General features: G+C 27.3%; 1 protein-coding gene across 2 annotated transcripts in view; it reads left to right on the forward strand.

Moving 5' to 3' along the window:
• The window catches only part of LOC107439392 (G protein alpha s subunit), a 42947-nt gene that overhangs the window by 22781 nt on the left and 2715 nt on the right, over nt 1-17451 (forward strand). For both annotated transcript variants that reach the window (XM_043042822.2, XM_071184385.1), the window contains exons 5-10: nt 1486-1583; nt 7172-7226; nt 8788-8861; nt 11010-11189; nt 12349-12479; nt 15139-15206. In XM_043042822.2, the coding sequence (XP_042898756.1) occupies nt 1486-1583; nt 7172-7226; nt 8788-8861; nt 11010-11189; nt 12349-12479; nt 15139-15206 (606 nt within the window). The remainder of the gene's footprint in view (nt 1-1485; nt 1584-7171; nt 7227-8787; nt 8862-11009; nt 11190-12348; nt 12480-15138; nt 15207-17451) is intronic.

A 17451-nucleotide genomic window follows, 5' to 3' on the forward strand; every position in this document is an offset into this window, starting at 1 on the left:
AGCACTTTTGTTATTTTAAGTTATTAGCATATATGTTTAATATTATTAAAAGTATCTTGCATATAGATGTTAGTGCTAGAGAGTTTTGTCGCAGATAGCTCGGAAAAATTCTGCCACAGGGCAAAAGAAGGAAGCATATTTTCGATGTTCTTAATTTCTTAGAGGGAATAAAAGAGCATACAACATTAAAAAAATTACAAGTATTTGATAATTTTTTAGCATCTTTTAAATTAAATATTAGTTGTCAAGAAGGGGATGACTAAATGAACAAATTTAAAACGAAAANCTCAATTTAAAAAAAAAAAAAAAAAAAATTTAGAATTACAAACTGGCTTGCGGCGGTGCCCTGGCCCTGTATAATATAAACAAATATAAATATTTCTAAATAATTCTTCATGTTTAGCAAAAGCTAATTTTTTTATTCAAAACCCTTTTAAACATAATTTGAAAATTAATTTCTCCAGCTAAGTTCTGCTTCTTAAACATTGTGCATAGCAGTTTTAAAAATTGCTTAAAGGTGCTTATTTTTCATTTTTTAAAAGCGCTTAATAATGCTTTTTTTCATTGGGTGTTTTTAAAAAATACTTAGTTCTGCCTTTTCGAAATGAGAATTTTTTTCTTTACCTTGTCTATTTTTGCCACGTATTATGCAAAAGTGTGCTTTTCACATTGTTCTATTCAACATTTTCACAATTCATTCTACCACAATCTATTTCGGGGTACCATCGTTCCCCAATCCTTTTACATATTTGATGAAATACTTGTGAGTCTGCATGTGCGTCTACTAAGCTGGGTTTGGTGAGGTTATTGCAAGCTTTAATATAACCTTTTTCAAACAAAATTCATTTATATAGAGGCAGTAGAAAAATATTTTGTTCTTTCCAAATTTTTTCACCATTTTTTATTTTTTCTGTGTGAAAATAAATTTGGAAGTGATTAAAATTTTTATATTTTCTCATTTTTGGATGTGTTAAGTTATGTTGGTATATTTCTTTCATCAATAACGGTGTGAAAATTAATTTGGAAGTTACCGAAATGAATTTGACATGGTGTTGGCAAAAATGATCAACAAGATGATACATAAGTACTTGTTCATCTCTAATATTTTTATCACATAACTATAACTGTCACAAAATTTTGTTAATTATTTTTATGAATTACTAATAAACTTTAAAATCAATTAGTTTTTCAATAAATAATTAGGGTTGAAATGAAATGTAAGCTACATACAGCTTAAAAGAAAGAAAGAAATCTCTATAAATGCTGAGTGGCATAAACGTTGCTGCATCAAGTGAAAGAAAAAATAATCTTGGTAACAAAGAATAGACTTACTTTAAAATCAGTCATTGTAAACAAATCTATAAATCTTGTTTTTAATTTTACTAATTGTATTAAAAATATTGCAAAGATAAATAAGTGAATTACCTTTGGTCTCTATATTTTCGTAGTTTGAATTCTAAATGAAAGTGACCTAATTTATTTCAGGAATTTTATGAGCATACAGAGATCCTATGGAAAGACAAGGGAGTTCAGTCCACCTTTGAGAGATCAAATGAGTACCAGCTAATTGATTGTGCTAAGTAGTAAGTTGAACTTATTTTTTGTTAAATAATAGCATAATATATGTTGAATTTTGTTCGTAATAGAGTTCAGCCCCTCTTTGACTAGTAGTAACTTAGTTAATTTACAAGGGAAGTATACATCTCGAAAATTCCAATAAAAACCAAAGTTCAACTTAAATTATAGTGCCTGGTTGAAAACCTTGGATAGAGGGTACTAACAGGATATCCACGCACCTGGAAAATCATGAATTTCGGTATTGAACAAAATTTGTCATGATTTTAGCTATTTTTTTTAAGAAAAAGTCATGAATTTAGGTCACCGAAAAATCTAATTATTAAACTGGAATTTACCCCTCTCCCAATTTCTTGGTGTTCCGAATATCTGAATTTGTAACTAACTCCCCACTCACAATCATATTTTATTAAAATATCAAATGTTTTTATCGTGCTCTTTAAAAATTGTGTTCTTTCAAAAAATGAAAAGAAAAAGAAAAAAACGTCATTTCTAGAGCAAATTATCTTTTAAACTTCTGTGATTTCAGAATTTTTATTTATTATTTTATTAATTTGAAATTCTAGTGGAAGCAAACCAGTGACTGGCAAATTTTTTTAATTCTGAAATGAGAGCAGAAAAATCAGAAGTATTTCTTTCCTTTCCCTTGAACAAGAAAAGTATCTTTAGAATATTATTCTGTGGGAAAAAGAAAAAAAAAATTACTTTTGTATTTTTTCAGCTATTTTATTTCTTCAAATCTTTATTTACTCTGTTTTTTAAATTAAAAATCTATAACTATGAAGATGCAGAGTAAAACAATTTTGGTTGCACCTATAATTTCAATTAATGTTATTATGATACTTTTTTGAATTTACTATTGTGTTTTTGTCGGAGAAAATAGTAATTTTGTAAAGTCATGAAAAATTCTTTGAATTAGCCATGAAAAGTCATACATTTAAAAATCTAAAATTTAGCAGATACCCTGTACAAATTAGCTCCAGATCTGCCCCTTGTCTATAATAATATAATATGTAATAATAAAATTTCTAATAACAAATATTCTTTTATAATAATAAATATTCATTTATAATGTTTTTTTTTTATGTGCAAGAAATGCAGTGTTAGCTTTTCTATCATTTAAGAATTCCATGTACAATGTAAATGTAAGAAAATACATGTGACTAAAAATAGTTGAGAAATTATTGTTATCTATTTTAAAGTTTTGTTAACTAAACTTTAAAACTGTCTATTTTAAAGTTATAACTAAAATAATTTTGCTTTTAACTGCATTCTAAGATGTATTTAACTTAATTAAAATTTTGTGTTTTTGATCGTTTAATGTAATTAAAACACATGTTGCCGAATTATGTTAAATGCATATAAAAATATTATTAAATTAATAACTGCCGTCACATGACAATCTTGAATGTGATTGTATGTTATCAGCCAAAAGATTTCTTACATTTCAAAAGTTGAGGAATTTCCAAATGCGTTTTATTACCTCAATTTCAGTCACTAAATTTGTCTTATAATATTTGTTTTTTGTTCAGGGTTTGTATGCACCAAGAAATGTCAGTAGAAATTGTAAATTTACTCCAAAACCTGAAATTCTCAGGGAATTTTTAACTCAATCAAAGCTAGCAAAAAAAAAAAAATTCATACATTTATTTGTAGTTGTGCTAAAAAGCAATAAAAAAAAAATCATAATTTTTTTTTTCCAAGCTGATGATTACTTTTTATATTATTGAGATCCTCCTTTTATGCTAGCTTTTTTGGAGATGAGAGACAAGATTACTCTATATTCTTCTGTCTCCACATTCTAAGAACAATGCTAAAAAACAGTGGTAGATCTTGATAAATTATAGTCATGCCATTTACTTTTTATGTTTGCGTTTTCCTTCTTCTGGAATAAAGTCGAAAATGTCTCGACTTTCAAAGAAAGGGAATGGCAACTACACGTTGCCTTTTCTTTTTTTTTTCCTCAAAAGAAAATTTTGTTTCCCTTTTCTGCACTGATTGCGCTTAGCCATTACTGTTTCATCTCTGAGATGACGATAGTGTAGTGCAGGGGTGGCGAACCTTTTGCACCAACGTGCCCTTTTTTCTAAAATATTGTTTAATTTGGTCATATATGTGCCGTCAAACAATTTTGACTTCGTGATTATTAGAAAATAATAACACTAAATACTATCAACACAAAACTCTTTATTTACTATGAAAAAGAATACCTTTCCCAATGTCTCAGTTACGCGTAATTCAACTTAAAGTAACATCAGTGTGACTTCTGTTGTTGCAGATTAGATGACAAATAACTTATAATAGGTTGTAAGATGTTATTTTAAGCTGATCTGTTAATTTTTTTTCTGCTAGTTATTTATTGTTAGCTAGTTTTTTATGGTAATTAATTGTTTTTTGGCATTAATTGTAATATTTTTGTTAATAATTGTTTAATTTTTTATGAATTTTAATTTAATTAGTAAATTGCTTCACAGTGAACTTCGTGATCGGTGGCGTGCCCAAAATATTATGTGGCTTGACATAAATGGCACGGGTGCCATTGGTTCGCCATTCCTGGTGTAGTGCATTGTTTTATTTGTAAATCAATACCACAATGCTTGGATTTGGGGATCGTCTGGTTTAAGACAATTATCGACAGAGCCTTATCACTTTGTGATTATCATCTCCCTTTTTGATTAAATTGAATTAAAAATCTTAATTTGTGAAGTTGACTTGTTAAACACCATCCGCTAATTGCGCATAATATTTAAGTTTTCTTATCTGTCTTATTGGATTGTGATTTTTAGAAATTACAGTTTTCTTAAGTTATTTTATGAAAAAAAAATCCAATTATTGAATCTAGTTTAGCTACTTACAGCTGTGTTTTTCCCCAAAATTATAATTTTTTTATTATTTGGTGAAGAAACATTGATCACACATACTAATTTTAATGAAATGTTGAATTAAAGTTTTTTTTTATATATACATAAAGATAATAAATTTCCCAGCTTTGTAATTTTTACATATTTGGTCTATATGATGATTTTTTGGAATTAACAATTCAATAATGATTGGAAATTTAACAGAAAGTCATTTATTATTGGACATATTTAATATGATTCTTCCTTTCATGTTTTGGAATCCTTTAAAATAAAAGCTAAGGTCACATAGAAAACAGAGATTTTTAGCATTAAAGACTAGTTAAGAACTAAAAAGGATTTTTTTCAATCAGTCTTCTGTGTATGATTTTTAAATTAAACTCAGTGGCATGACAGCCCAAAAAGGGCCAAGGCCTTCTGCTCCCATCTCAGTTTACTTGACTTAGGAGTCTGGGGTGCAGGAGCAGATGTTCCAGTTGGGTGATCTGCCAAAATCAGAAGTTTTATTTTTAAGTGAATTAAGTGCAAAATATTATAGTTTCTTTCCTTTCCTTCATTATTATAATAATTTTAAAGGTGCCTATTCTGATATCTAAAGCATAACAAATTATCTTACTCATAAATTTTTACATTGATGTTTTAAATTGTTTTTTGTTCATATGTAACAAAAAAAAAATTATCAGCTTTCTAGCTATTAAAGATAATTAAATTAATTTTTATGTTCTTAACCACTTCTTATACTATAAATAAGTTTTTTTCCCCTCTTTTATTCAAGGAAGTAGCATGCTTGTATTAGAAAAAAAATCAATTCAACAATTATGGTTTTGATAATTGATTTTTGAATTAAGAAAAACTAATTTATGTTTACAAATCTATCTAAACTCTTAAGAAAAATTTTTAAAAAATATGTTTTTGTTGATACATCCTATTTATTTTATGGAGAAAAAGTGCTGATTTTTTTCCATATTTATCTACTGATTTACTACAAGCCCCAGAAAGAAAATTTGTCAAAATAAAAAAATATGATTAGGGAATTTATATTTAAATATGTATCATACAGTCAAACTTTCTTATAACGAGGCCTGATTCAACGATAACCTGAATTTGACTGAGAAATCGAAAATACTTGTTTGATACATATTACTAAGTTAATGGGAACATTGTTCTCTTTTGAAAGATGAACCCTGGTTTCACTGAGCATTATTTTTGATTTATAATATTTCTACTCCATTCCAAAACCATAGCTCAGCTAATTCCTTTTTGATGTTTATTGGTTTGGCAATATCCGTCTTGATGGTTCTGTGTCAGCAAAATCATTTTGGTGTTGATGCCCTCTTTTTTGGGCCATGAGTTTTATTCAAAATTACAAAGAGACTATAAGAAAAATCAAAACAGTTTAACTAACTAACTTCTTTTATACTGTACACAATTAAAAATAAATTAAGATCTAGTATATTTTTAATTTAGTAACTTTTTTGAGAATTTTTATTATTTTTACATGAACCTGTTTTTTATGAGCACTCAGTTGCAAAGAACAAATATTGCAACCCTTTCACAATTTTTATAAGTGAGTTAAACTGTATTTATAATTCATATGCTATTTTTTGTAATTTATTTTTAAAATGCTTTATAGTAGAAGATAATAACAAAAAGTTGTTTTCAAAACCTTAGCAGAATCAAGTAAATATGTATCCGGGATAAATCAAACAATTAAATTAATAACTATTGAAATGATTAAAAATAGTTTTATCAGTATAGTGATAACTGGAGCCCGGATTTTGATGACCTAAAAAATCTCAACTAATGCCCTTAAAAAGTGCAAAAAGTGCCTTAAGTAAAGTAAAAATATTGAATTAAAAAAACTTTTGCTCTTTAAAATTATTATGAGTCATTTAAAAGATATAAAGCAATGCAATACTTGTTCTACGCTCATTAAAGTTTGAAAAATTTTGTTTTATATCCTAAAATAACAAAAAAAAGGAAAATTTATTGAGACCAAAATATTTTTATTTTGTATAGAAACTTTAATGGATATAGCAACTTCCATCTCATAATATTACTAAATATCAGAATTACATTGGATTATTAAATCTTTTTTGACAATTTGAAATGTAAACGAGCGTCTCTTGTCNAGCCACGTAAGAGAATTATATATATTAGATCAGAAACACATCATTAAAAGGCAGAATGCTTTGGTGTTTTCAGAACAAAGCAAACGTTGCCACCAGCGGAAAAGAAATACAGCCAAAATTTGGGAGCCACGTAAGAGAATTATATATAATAGATTACAAAGAGACTATAAGAAAAATCAAAACAGTTTAACTAACTAACTTTTATACTGTACGCAATTAAAAATAAATTAAGATCTAGTATATTTTTAATTTAGTAACTTTTTTGAGAATTTTTATTATTTTTACATGAACCCGTTTTTTATGAGCACGCAGTTGCAAAGAACAAATATTGCAACCCTTCACAATTTTTATAAGTGAGTTAAACTGCATTTATAATTCATATGCTATTTTTTGTAATTTATTTTTAAAATCTAATATTTAAAATGCTTTATAGTAGAAGATAATAACAAAAAGTTGTTTTCAATACCTTAGCCAGAATCAAGTAAATATATATCCAGGATAAATCAAACAATTAAATTAATAACTATTGAAATGATTACAAATAATTTTATCAGTATAGTGATAACCTTGCTTGTGTACTGACATCTTGTAATTGTTTGCTTTCAGTTTCTTAGATAGGGTGAGTGTCATAAAAAAAAGTGATTACACACCAAATGAACAAGTAAGTTGGTGTTCTTTCTCATATTTCCGTACTGTATATTTGAGCTGTGGTAGGCTGTAGATAGTGATATGGCTTCATTGCAATCCATACAATGCATGCATTTCAATCTTAATTAGTTACTGAGTTAAAATTATTGATTTGTGAATTTTAATTAATAACCAAATATTAATTAGTGTGTGAGAAGCATGGGTGCCACTCTTCAGTCCTGAAGACTGAAATCATTCTTTGGAAAAATTCGGTGGACTAAATCAGTTTTATTTTCCTGCAGCTCAGCAACTTTGTAGTTTGATTAATTGTTTAATTTTTGTTATTATTATCATTTTTTTTTTTTAAAGTCCAGAGATGGATTGTACTCCGAAAAAAATATGGATTTCCGGATTTTTCTTTAACTGCGATCTGGAGGTTTCAGGAGTTCCAAATGTTCAGAAGCTTCAAGTTATGTTAAGAATTTATATTTGCAAAGGATAATTTTTATTCCGTTTTATTTATTTTTGATATTTTTTCCTTTGTTGGCAAGCTGCCAACAGTATAAACAGATCCATGTTTTTTTATTTTTTATTTAGTCAATAGAATGTCACTTAATATTAACTTTTTCATTTTCATTAGAATTTGTTCTCGCAGTCTATTGTTTTATTAATTTGTTTATTTATACTATTACTAGTGCGCGCAAAGGTATGACTGTGCCTCATAAATATTGAATCAAACATCCAATTTATTTGTGGATAAGGCATACTTTATTCAATTAAAGAATTGTTTTTTAATATTTGTTTTATTTATTTATTATTGTAGTTATGTGTTTATTAATAAGTGTGATTAGTGATAAAAATAAACTTACACATGATTATTCATTTAAACTATGCTGCTTATAATTTATTTTGAATCTCATGTTTTGAAAATAGCATTGATTTCAATTTACAACAACATTAATATTTCTAAATGCGTCATTAATAATTTTACTCAAGAAATTTTCAGGATGTTTGAGTTGGGCTCACAATCAGCCCTGAATGTCTGGTAAAGGAGAAAAAAAAATTATCAGCCATGCTTTTTTTAAAAAAAAAACATATATGTATAATTTTGCTTTTAAGAATGCTATCTTTTTATGTTTGTGCTAAAATGACTGATTTTGATTTTTAATTTAATACAGAATGATACAAAATCAGTTGTATTGGCTACTATGTGTTACCAAGTTAAAGTAGGCTTCTTTAATAATTCTATACTGCAATTGCAACTTGTCAGAATATTTAACCGAATAACAGAAATTCAGTCATAATTCTGTTCTTCCTTGTCAAAAGAAATTTAACAGAATTTATTGATTGGAAAGGCAAACCAGAAAGAGTTTCAGGAAAAGTTTTATATGAAGTTTTTTTTTTAAAAAAAAATGCTTAATTAATCACACAATCTGTTTTAAAACAATAAATTAATTTATTATTTTGTAATTATTAGAGGTAATTTTTTTTAATTAAAATAATTTTTTGTAATCGTAATTACTATTTTATTATTGTGCTATGTTGTACAAAACTGTATTGTGCTGTCCCTTTTAAAGTAATAACAATCTTTTTAGGATATACTACGGTGTCGTGTTTTAACATCAGGCATATTTGAAACTAAGTTCCAAGTCGATAAAGTCAATTTTCAGTGAGTCTCTTGTTTGTAAATATTTATATAAATTCAATGTTTCTCTGATACTGTTGCTCTTTTAATCGTAATGCAAAATCAAGTATAATGTTTGTCTTTTCATTGCTTCTTTCTTATTAAAAATAGCTAAATAAAATAAATAAATAAAAAAATAACTGTAAAGCAAAACATTAACATAAGTAATTTTTTTCAATTGTCACTATTCATCTATTTTATTTTTGTTTTTAAGTTGATTATAATGTGTCCAATTCATTACAGCTGATATTGAAATTGACCAGTTCAACCTAACTTTCCTTACCTGTTTCTATTAATTTTGCTATTTTTATTTTTAATAGAAGTATCCTTTAAGTCTTCTTGTTGAAGTAATGTTAAAATCATTTATTTATCCTTTTTCATAACTATTTTTTCAACTATCGTAAAGTGACTGGTGACTAAAAACAGAGTGCGTAGCCTTTTTAAAAAAGTGCTTATTTTTGATTTACGTTTTTTAAAAGCTCTTAAAGGTGCTTATTTTATTCGGGGTTTGTGAAAAGTGCTAAATTTTCTATCTTTTAAAAAGAGATTTTTTTCTTTACCTGCGATTGTCATTCTAAATAACAAAAAAATGCATGATTTTTACAATTTTCTCTGCAATATTTATCAGAAACTAGTTATTTTATCATGATTATGTATAGTTTTTGAAAATGTTTTTGAATTTTATTGATTTTATATTTATAAGTTAAGAATTTGAAATAGTAGAAATTTTTTTATTTATTATTGCACAGATCATCCTAATTATGATTTTTGGGGGGGGGGCGGAAGTGATTAAAAATATTTTTTGAGCTCTTAAAAGGTGCTTATTTTTTGTGGCTAAGTCTGGCTATGCGCACTGAAAAAGCGACTATTTGGTACTTTTTTTCTACCTTGGACTCTATGGACTCCCAACTATTCTTAAAAGGTGGCTACTTCTTTCTAATTTAGGCTCCTACTCCCTCATATATTGTGATATATAATATAATAAGTGATAGATTGTTTCAAGCCTTTCTTTTCTTTCTTTTCTAATTCGTGGAAAAAAAGGATCCATTTTTTATGTTTTTATTCATGAAGCTGTGTGAGTAAAGAGAATTGAAGTATGAGAAGGAGAGGGAAAAAGAAAATTCGTTTCCCATCCTTAGAATTGGCGCAATAAGATAAGTTTCTGCTTGGCAGATTTTTCATTACCTCAGATTCAGATTTTTCATTGAAAACCTTCAATTGTGTAAATGTATCATAGTTTGTGGAATTTTTCGCTATTAATCCTCGTTTTTATACAATGGATTCATTTTCACTACTTGTACAATTTATCTATCGATCTTTAAATTCTTCACGTTATCTTGTTACTTTATTGATAGAGGATTATTATTATTTTTTTATCATTTTTGCTTAGATTTCCTCTTTAGTTTATGGTAAGGTGACTGTGCCTTAATTAAAAAAGGACAATAATTATTATAAAAAAGGGTTCATTATATTAAGCAATGTTTTGTGCCAATGAGAGATCTTAAATATGGCTTATCTGAAGATCGGGCTGGCCCTTTCACCCGGGAAATATCTCTGTAAAAGATGGTCACAGTTGGCCAAATGGGCTCTATGTAAGGCAAGCATAGTTATGCATTAGAATGAAATCAAAGCGAACTTCATCCATGAAAATGTAAACATCGGGCTTTAAGACCTTATCCCTATTTCTCATCCTACTAGTCTCATAATAATCTTTATCCAAGACTTGGAATCATGTGCACTCACTTCATTTGGGATTGGTAGGTAGGCCACCAACCCCAAATGAAGTGAGTGCACATGAGAATGAAAGAGAAATGAGAGAAATTGTTAAATTTAGAAATTATTACTGAGAATAATTCTAAAAAGTGTTTTACAAAACTGTCATTTGATATAGCAACAATAAGTTTATAAGTTAGAGAAATACTTCCTTTTATANGCTAAGTCATGAAAAATTCTTGGAATTATTCATGAAAAGTCGTGGATTTGAAAAATCTAAAATGTAGCAGATACCCTGGTTTTACAAAACTGTCATTCGATATAGCAACAATAAGTTTATAAGTTAGAGAAATACTTCCTTTTATATAGTCCCAAAATAAATTATTTAAATTATGTAGCTAAAATAATTTCTTTCCACAGCATGTTTGATGTGGGTGGTCAACGTGACGAGAGACGTAAATGGATTCAGTGCTTCAATGATGTTACAGCTATTATTTTTGTGACAGCTTGTAGTAGTTATAATATGGTATTAAGAGAAGATCCTAACCAGAACAGGCTCAGAGAATCTCTCGATTTGTTCAAAAGTATTTGGAACAACAGGTAATACATAGTTATATTTTACACCATTTTTTTCCTTCCCCAGATAATAGCAAAATTTGGGGTCTTGTTTTTTCTCATAGTCACAGATGACCTAGAATACGGCTAAAATGAAAAAGACTCTTAACTTAAATTTCATTTTCTTTCTTTTTTAATTGCAAGTTTTCAATTATTATTGTAAAGATAGGGTATCTGTGCACCTGGAAAGTCATAAATTTTGATATTTAACAAAAATTGTCATGAAATGTCATGATTTTAATTTTTTTTTTAAAGAAAAAAAACATGGAAAGTGATGGATTTAGGTCGCCAAAAAATCTATTTTTTAAAATGGAATTAATCCCTCTCCAAATTTTATGACATTCCGAATATGTGAATTTGTAACAAATCCCCACCCACAGTCATATTTTATTAAAATATAAAACTTTTTTTATCCTGTTCTTTAAAAATTAAGGTGTTCTTTCAACAACAACAACAAAAAAAAAATGGAAAGAAAGAACATCATTTCTAGAGTAAAACATTTTTTAAACTTCTTTGATTTAAATTTTTTTTATTCAATTATTTTTTTTTTTAATTTTATGAATTTAAAATTCTTGCTTAAGCAAACCTGTTCTGGTGATTTTTTTATTATTCAGAAATGAGAACATAAAAATCAGGAGTATTTCTTTCCTTTCCAGTGAACAAGAAAAGTACCTTTAGAATATAATTCTGTGGGGGAAAATTTTTTTTTGCTTTTGTATTTTTTTCAGCTATTTTATTACTTCCACTCTTTCTTTACTCTGTTTTTTAATTTTAAAATCAATAAATATGAAGATATAGAATATAACCGTTTTAGCTGTACCTATCACTTAAATTAATATTATTCTAATGCTTTTTTAAATGTATTGTTCTGTTTTTGTCAGAGAAATTAATAACTTCGTTAAGTCATGAAAAATTCTTGGAATTAGTCATGAATTTGAAAATCCAAAATGAAGCAGATACCCTGCACAAACCACATGAATTTCAACTTTTATTGATAACTGACATCTATGGTTAATATAATTCTATGAAAAATTGACCTTTTAAAAAGAATGTACATGTAATGTATAAAGATTTTTTGTATCCAAGTAATAAAATTTTTATTTAAAGGGAAATAATAATTCAAGGTTGTAACTCTTTTTAACAGGTGGCTACGCACGATATCTGTAATATTGTTCCTTAATAAACAAGATCTGTTAGCAGAAAAAATCAAAGCTGGAAAATCTAAACTTACAGACTATTTCCCTGATTTTGCTCACTATCAGACACCTCCAGATGGTAAGTTTCCTTTTACACAAGTTAAAATATTTGTTTACATTTTGAGACATTCGAAACATTTACTTCCTAAAATTCAGAGAATAGTCAATATTTACTAATGACTTTCTTGGGAAAACTACTTTTCTGAAAATAGGAACCAGTTAATTGAGATTTAAGTGAGCCAATTCTAACCTCTGTTGCAATTATTTTTTGTAGAAATACTATATTTTAGTTGTATTTTCATGTGATCTCTTCATTTAGCAGATTTGGCAAAAATCATAATTTAAAAAAAAATCTAATTTGATTTAAATCGGATTTTAATTTTTTTTTATTTATGTATTTACCGAACAAAGCACTTAATGAAATGTTTAAATAATACTTAATATTGTTTAAAAAGCAATATTATAGATGAAATAGCCAATATTCCTTACTAAAATAGTTACAATTATTATTTAATTATTAAAGACTAATCGCTGAATAAAGAAAATCGTAATTATATTTTTCAAGCTCAGTTTTCTAATGAATGTTATTGATTGAGAGACTATTTGTCAAATAGATTTCTAATAAAGAGTAAATTAGTCGAGATCAGAAAATGTACTGAAAGAAAAATTATTTTTTCAATTTAAAAGCGTTGAATCTGGCCTAAAAAGCTGACAACTCTTATTTTCGACAAACTGCTTGCACATGTGCATACAGCATTTACATGCAATTGCATGGTCTGAGAACACTATATGGTCTGTAGCGCCTCATCATGGTCTTACACAAATGACTGCACTAAATATTGAGGGGAAAACAAACTTTATTTACAGGTTCAAGCATTCATATAGATAGTAAACTTGGCAGCAACTCACAATCAATTGTAGGTTTCTACTGACAAATAGATAAATTTGCAATGGATAGAATTTTTTGTGTAATGTGGTATCTCCACACTTAGCAGACTATTTTTTGTAGTTATATATAAGAATTTTTCAAGAGTATGAGTAACCCACTAGTACGAGTCACCTACAGTGATCTAATTTACATAGCATTTATGCCAATGATTAAAAGATAATCTATGCAAATTGCCTACATGTGACTTATATTGCAAAAAGATATATGCTAATTCCCGGCTAACAACGACCGCTCTGCCCCCTGATAAAACGTCATTCAACTACCTCAAGAGGTATAAACAAGACCTCTAAAGTAAACAAAGCCCTGCCAAGTATTTGATTAGTAACACCAGTCCATCATTGCTTTTAGATTTGCTGATCAGTGGAATGTTACAGGTCACACCAAAAGTTTACCAAATATTTTTTGCTTGCTTTAGAGGCCAATTGTTATGAATTGATTGAAATATTCACTACTGTGTTACTTATTAAAGAGCTTCTTTGGTAACAAAAATATGCAGGAGGAAATAAAATTTGATATGTTTCAATCACTCAAAAGTAGATGCCCATTTTCAAGACTTGCCAAGCATTAATGAAAAAAAAGTGGTTTGAATTATAAGAAAAGTTGCAATGAAAAATAAGGACTAAAACGGAGAAACAAGTATTGAAAAACCACTGACCAAGAGGGCCAAGTCAAAATATTCTCATTCATGTCTGTCAAATCTTGAAAATGGGTGCCATGTTTAAGCACATGCACATCAGTAAATGTGAAATGGCTATTCTACATGCTGTATTCAAGATACTCATAAACTTTTATTTGATATTGAGATGGGGCTTTTTTATCTTCGTCTGTTGCTTGCTAATTCTTTTTCTCATTTTAGTATTCTTGGAAGAAATTTTTTTTTTCTCCTTACTTTGACTTTTTGTGTTGTAAATATTTAATAGATAATCACAACCCAATGTCAAACCATTACCTCAACATTCCTTCATTACTTTTCTTCTATTAATCTTAGCAAGACACTTTATACCAAATGAAAAGTACAGTATCCAACCATGCCTGATTTTTTTTCAACAAAAAACAAACTTATTCTTTAAAATTGCTTTGATTAAATGTATTTTGCTTTTATAATAATGTAAACGTGCTATTATTTTATTCTGGGATTCACATTTTAACATCTGTCCATTAATTTATTTATAAATCTATCCCCCTTGGCGAACTTACATCTTCATCAAACTTAGCAAGTTAACTTGCTAAATTTTTTATGCTTAGTGTTAAAGTATGTAGTTGTGAAATGGTCAGGTCAAAATTATGATATTTCACCCAATGATGCATTTTAGGTATATCACAGTATGATTTAATCCTGTACTGATGTTCATGTTTTTAAAATTGTTTTGGTGTGTTTCATTCTTTTGACACTCTAACCATGCTATATTTTCAAGGAAATACTTGCCAAGCAGCTGTTTAAAAGTGCTGGTATTGTTCTTCGCATTGTAAAGCCCACCTCTCATAGTTACAAATTTTGATTTGCAATAATTATAAATAAGATAAATGTTCAATAGCAACTTAGAACAACATAAATTTTATAATTTTGTATCATATTTTACACTGTTAATCACCAGTGGCCGACACAACCTAAATGGAATGTTCTGTGTCAACCACCAATAAGTGATGTGACACTCAATGTGTTAAGGTTATATTCTTTTATCCCTATGCTGTTTCACTAAAATGCTGCATTGTTTAACCCTGAATTGCTTTAATAAAAAAAGTAATAATTTACTTGAAAAAATTTATTTTGTGGTTCTTTTTATTGCAGCAGTGACTGATCAGGGAGATGAACCTGAAGTTTTGAGAGCAAAATATTTCATAAGAGATGAATTTTTGGTAATCTTATCTTTCTCACCTAAAAATTTACCACTTTATAATGCTTCGTCTTGTTTTTGTTTTTTTATTATTATTCATTTAAAAAATAAAAAAAAGATTTTATGCTGCCTAAAAGAAAGTCAAACAGAACATGTAAACAGTATCAAGCTTTTCTAAATGAAACCTGGACTTGGAAAATGGAGAAATGCCTTAAAAAAAATTACCTCAAAAATCATTTTTTTACAGCAGATTTTATTTAGTTTTTGTAAATCAAAAGGTTTAACATGTTAAGCCCAAACTAAAAGTAATTTAACCATTAAAAAGTTCTTCCAAGTGATTTTTTTAACTATTGATGATTACTTTGATAAAAAATACAAACAAAAATGTTCCCTTTTTCTCATATGATAAATATGATAAAATGCTTAATATGATAAAATGCTTAATATGATAAAAGAATAATATGTAATATGCTTAATATGATAAAATATATATAATAACTAAAGATTTAGAATATTTATTACAACTCCACTTGTCAAGTAAATGAATGTTTAATTTTTTTTCAATAGTGCATGTATGTAAAAATTTATTAAATCAATACAAATTTAAATAATGAGCCCGAGATATTCAAAGCAATATACTTTTTCAGTTAAAAAATATTCAAAATTCGGAGACTGATGAAAAGAAATGTGAAGGAAAAATTGACTGCATAAATATAAACATATAAAACAGTAAAAATACATTTTAGTTCTAACGGCTTAAAAAATGAATACATTTATTTTAGCATTATGGATTTTTAAATTTAACGTTATTCTTATTGACATTAGGCTATATATGGGCTAATTTTGATTTATTAACAAGGATTCACTGAACTAATGTCAAAGGGTATAGACTTACTCTTGTCACCTACTTGTTTCTTAATCATATATCAATTACAATAATTTTTTCCTGTATAAGCATCAACATATCAATCCCAAACTGAAATTATAAACAATCGTACACATTGTCACATGTTCAAATGAAGCTAATTTTGATTTATTAACTAGGATTACTCAACTAAATCAAAGGGTATAGTTACTCTTGCTATCTACTTATTTTCCAACATATTATTTTTACATAAATTTACTTAATAATCTGTTTAGACTCAATTTAAAAGATGCTGCAGGTGGTATTTTAAATTAATGCCACAACCGCAATGCTTCATTTATAGCTGTAATTAAAATATATATATATATTTTTTAAATTATGGGTCTGTCATTAAAAACAACATAATAAACTTTTTTTGAATTCAAAGTAAGAAAACTAGTGTAGTTTTATTACTTTGTGTTCAAAAATCTTAACTTTATTGAATACAAGGTTACAAAGCAAAGAATTTTTTCTAGATATGAATGAATTTTTTGTTGTGAGTGTGATCATAATTAAAAGTAAAATTAAATATGCTTATACTTTTTAAACGAAGATTAGTGAACACTTTTATACTGGCTGTAGCTGTAATGTTTTGAATCATTTGAAAAATATATATTCATATGCTTTTTTGAACTTATTTTTATTAAAAAGCAAGATATAAAAAAAACATGAAATTTAGAAGTTAATTTTAAATAATTCAAAATGCCTGCAAAGATCATGTTGTATAGCATTTTTAAAGAGTGCTTAAAGTATCCATAGTTTCCTGAGTCTGGCAAAATCAATGTATTCACTTTAACTGTAAGTAATGAATCTTAAAGTAAAACATATCAAAAATAAATTACTATTATTTCTTTTAAAATTGTATTACAACATGGTTATATAATTTCCTATGATTTCTTAAGAAATTAGAATATTAGTTTGTGCAAAAAACTTTAACAATTTCTTATTTTGAATTTTTCTTAAATGTAACTATTTTTACAGTTCATATCTACCAGTCTAATAATAATTATTTAAATTAAGCTTTTTGTATAAATTAGTTATAGTCCTCAATCACTTGTAAGATATGTGATGGCCACATGTTTGACTTGAATCTATTACTAAACCATATTATATAACGTTTTTAAATTTTCTGGGTTTTTTTTGTTGCAAAAAATGCCTTTATCTATAATTTGTATTCTTGTATAATCAGGAATCTACATGTCAAACCTAATGGAATTTTCTTTCCTTCAAAATGTAATATTTTATCTATATATATACACATGGTGTGTAGCGTTTTTAAAAAGTGCTTAAAGGTGCTTATTTTTGTTATTTAAAGGCCCTTAAAGGTGCTTTTTTCATTGGGCGTTTTTAAAAAGTGCTTAAT

The sequence above is a fragment of the Parasteatoda tepidariorum genome, chromosome 8, assembly GCF_043381705.1.
Source record: "Parasteatoda tepidariorum isolate YZ-2023 chromosome 8, CAS_Ptep_4.0, whole genome shotgun sequence".
NCBI classification, from domain to species: Eukaryota; Metazoa; Arthropoda; class Arachnida; order Araneae; family Theridiidae; genus Parasteatoda; species Parasteatoda tepidariorum.